The following is a 3,400-nucleotide window of genomic DNA, read 5'->3' on the forward strand; positions in this document are numbered from 1 at the left end:
TCCTCCCTGCCTTCCCCAGATGAAGGAGCCCCATCCCTGTTTGTCAGCACCACATCAATATTCACCAGAAAGGCCAAGGTGAAGAAGCAGCTCCTGAAGGAGGTGGTGGGAGATGATGAATGGCGTGTCAACAACAAGTATGACCGCTCCCGCACTCCTCTCCCAGTGGAGGAGATCATCCGGCGTGCTGAGCGCTGGATTGACAGGGAGGTGACATATGATTTGCTTGGCAGCAACTGTGAGCACTTTGTGACAGAGCTCCGCTATGGAGAGGGAGTCTCTGACCAGGTGAGTGACACGGGGTGAGCCCCTGGGTGCCTCCCAGAGCACCTCCTGGCTGCTCGCTGTGAGCCGCGGGACTGGGACACAGCCTGCAGCCTGCATGGGGAGAGCCAAGTCCCAGGCGTGGGCTCCAAAGCAGCGCTGCCTCTGGCCTCCCCAGAGGCCCTGGACCTGGAGGGTCACTGTGCTCTGTCTGCACCCTGACAGTGCCCTTGACTGAATGCCACTTCCTAGGGGTAAAAACCTGGCTGTTACGCCTTCTGCTTATGGGGCACATGTCTCTGACTCATTTATTTACCCTGACTAGCCCTGTCTTTTCTATATTATCATGCTGGGGGAGTAAATATAAGTGCTTGTCATGTTTCCAGCCTGTGTTTTACTTTTCCTTTCATAGGTCAGAAAAGCAGTTATTGGTACTACAGCAGCAGTAGGAGGTATCCTTCTTGCTGGTCTTGCCACCGTTTTTGTGAAGGGCTTGTCTGACAACACATCCAGGAGAGAGAGAAAGTACGAATAATGGGCTGTCAGGAAGAGCTCAGAGCAAGGCAGAGGGAGCCCCTGGCCACAGCAACCACTGATCAGCTTTTGATACACCTGCCACCAAGGCTCACTAGCACCTGTGCCACCCTTGCTGTAAACATTAAATAAGCCTTAATAAAATGTCAGATATCCAAACTTTAATTGCCCCAAAATCCTTTTTTATCTGAGTAGAGCTTTGTGTGCTCTACTTGGAGGAGCAGCCTTGTTTTTCCCTGCTATCCCATTAAGAAGTAAGAAGTCAAGATTGTCACCATTCAAGGTGACTCCCAGCAGCACTAACCTGGTTGTCACATCTGCTTTTATTTCATTGCCTGTGATGATTTTTGTGGTAGTCTGGGAGCGCTTACACTGGTGCAGGCTTTTCATCCATTTTTATTGGTTGCTTCCTGTAGGCTTTTTCTGTGTATCCATGATTTTAACCTTAACTTTGTGAACAAGTAAAATGAAACTACTGCTGGGGGTTTTCCAGGTGAGGCTCTGTGTAGGTGGGAAAGCCCTGGCTGCAATGTCTGCAAAGAGCAGGCAGGGCACGTGCAGCGTCTTGGAGCCTGTGCCTGTGGTGCCTAAATGAAGAAGCTCCCCGGATGCTGGGAGGTCAGAGGGAAGGGCAGGTCTTGTAAGCTGTATCCTTCAGAGTTTCATAGGAGTGCTCTGATTTTGGCATGATGATGTTTTGCTTGGTTTTTCCCTGCCTACAAAGTGCCTCCCAATGTACTGAGCCACTCCATTCCCTTGTCACAAAGCTGGTGTGTGGATTGTCTTGGAAGAAAACTGTTTAGGGGAAGTTTGCTTCATTGTCCTTTGCCTGGAGTATCTGCCTTTAGAGTTTGGAACCAGGTTACCACATGTGAGACACGGAATCCTGTGTTGCTTTTGTTACAGGCACCTGCCTGGACTGCAGGGAGAGGTGAGAGCAGAACAGCTGTCTGGCAGAGGCTGGCTGGTTTTGTCTGCTCTGAACAGGTTGTCCAGGTTTAACCCCAGCCAGCAACAAAGCACCAGGCAGCTTCTTGCTCACTCACTCCCTTGCCAGCCCCATCAGGGAGGCAATCGGAGGAGCAGAAGTGAAAAACCTGTGGCCTGAGAAAAAGTTGTTTTAGTAGGTAAGCCAAAAGGTGTGCATGCAAGCAAAGCAAACAAGGAATTAATTCATTGCTTTTTCAAAGTCAGGTTTACAATGTTTGAAATATCCAAGCCAAGACTTTCTGTTGTTTTTCTACTCCCTTTTTTATTACATCTAAATAAAGTTCTTATCTTTAATGCAGGAAAACATATCATAGTCAAACTGAAACTGAAACTCCTTTTTGGATTCCTGGAAATGGATTTGAAGCTTATTTCACAGCTAAGCTAAGGATATGGTTATACAACAACTTGTAGGCTTCAGCTTTTCTCTACTCACTGCATTCTGTCTGCAGCCCCTGATAAGGGAGCACTGTGTGAGGGCAGTGTATGGACCTCTCACATCTCTAATTAGCCCTGTAAGGGAAGAATACTGGAATTAATTCATCTGAGGAATTGTCTTGTTGTTCATGAAAGCTGTAACATTTCAAACATTTCACTACATGTGGCAGTTTGCAATTGTATCGTGCTTCTCTTTGCAGTCAGGAGGACGTTGGCTCATTATGGGCTGCCTTTCCACTGATCCTGGTGGGTGCAGTGACAGGATTTGGTGGAACACTGCCTGAAGCATGAGGTGAGAGTGTGAGGAGGAGCAGCAGAATCCATCACTTGCTGTATTCACGACTTCTGAGCCTTTCTAGATGTTGGCAAGGCCCAAGACCTGCGCAAATTGCCATGGAGTAGAGTCAAGGCTGTTCTTTTCTCAAAAGCCGAGAGAACACTTGTTGCCTGTGCTCTGGGGCACAGCCAGCAAGGGCGCAGCCTGTCCCTAAATGGAAGGGCTTTTCTAGTGGTTTCAGCCATCTGAATCTGGTGCACATCAGACGATGAAAACTTGGGCTGAAGCCCCAGCATTGTGCAGCCCCGAGCCTGGCTGCAGACTCTCACCTCACCTTCTTTACTGTGTTCGCAGGTGGGTCAACATAAGTTTAATCTATGCTTTTTGCTGCAGTTTTTTGCATTTACACGAGGCCATTTGGGATCCCTCTGCAGCATCCTCTGCCATTTGTGGCACCGATTCTTTGAGTGGTCCTCAAGCCACGCTTTAATCATGATCCAGACGTGGTTGCTCTTCAAGATAAAGTGCTGTGGAGTGATAGGGTGTAGGGTCACGGCTGTTGTCCATCACTTGAACAAGAGGACCACTCGGGGGAGGGTCTCCCCACAACGAGACGGTGGGCGGACTTCGTCAGGTACAAGATAAGATTTTCCGCTCAACACATGGTTTTGGCAACAACCTCGTGAGTGGAGCTTTCCTTGGATCCGGGGAGAGGGTGGAGCCGGACAGCCTGGCTCCGGGGCGGCGCTGGCAGTGAGCCCGGCAGGATGCACGCAATCGCCACTTCGAAGGACTTTATAACGGGAGTAGCGGGCCGGGAGAGGCCACGACAACAGCGGGACAGGCCCTGGGGTGAGCGGAGCTCGGGGGATGCGAGCGGGCGTTTGCCCGCGGGATGCG

The 3,400-nt window shown here is 50.1% G+C and overlaps 2 protein-coding genes across 2 annotated transcripts in view; both read left to right on the forward strand.

The window, feature by feature from the left end:
- Positions 1–963, forward strand: LOC108444739 (phospholipid-metabolizing enzyme A-C1-like; the record flags this gene model as incomplete). The annotated part of the gene is made up of 2 exons (XM_017726393.1): positions 1–288; positions 677–963. Coding segments are annotated over 2 exons (411 nt in total), but the record flags the coding sequence as incomplete, so codon positions are not given.
- A 362-nt stretch (positions 964–1,325) lies between these two features.
- Positions 1,326–3,400, forward strand: part of LOC103624843 (phospholipid-metabolizing enzyme A-C1) — a 3,879-nt gene continuing 1,804 nt past the window's right edge. Inside the window, exon 1 of the mRNA XM_008644176.2 lies at positions 1,326–3,352. Coding sequence (XP_008642398.1) covers positions 3,268–3,352 — 85 coding nt within the window. The 5' untranslated portion in view covers positions 1,326–3,267. The remainder of the gene's footprint in view (positions 3,353–3,400) is intronic.

This window comes from Corvus brachyrhynchos, unplaced genomic scaffold (assembly GCF_000691975.1).
Source record: "Corvus brachyrhynchos isolate BGI_N302 unplaced genomic scaffold, ASM69197v1 scaffold221, whole genome shotgun sequence".
NCBI lineage: Eukaryota > Metazoa > Chordata > Aves > Passeriformes > Corvidae > Corvus > Corvus brachyrhynchos.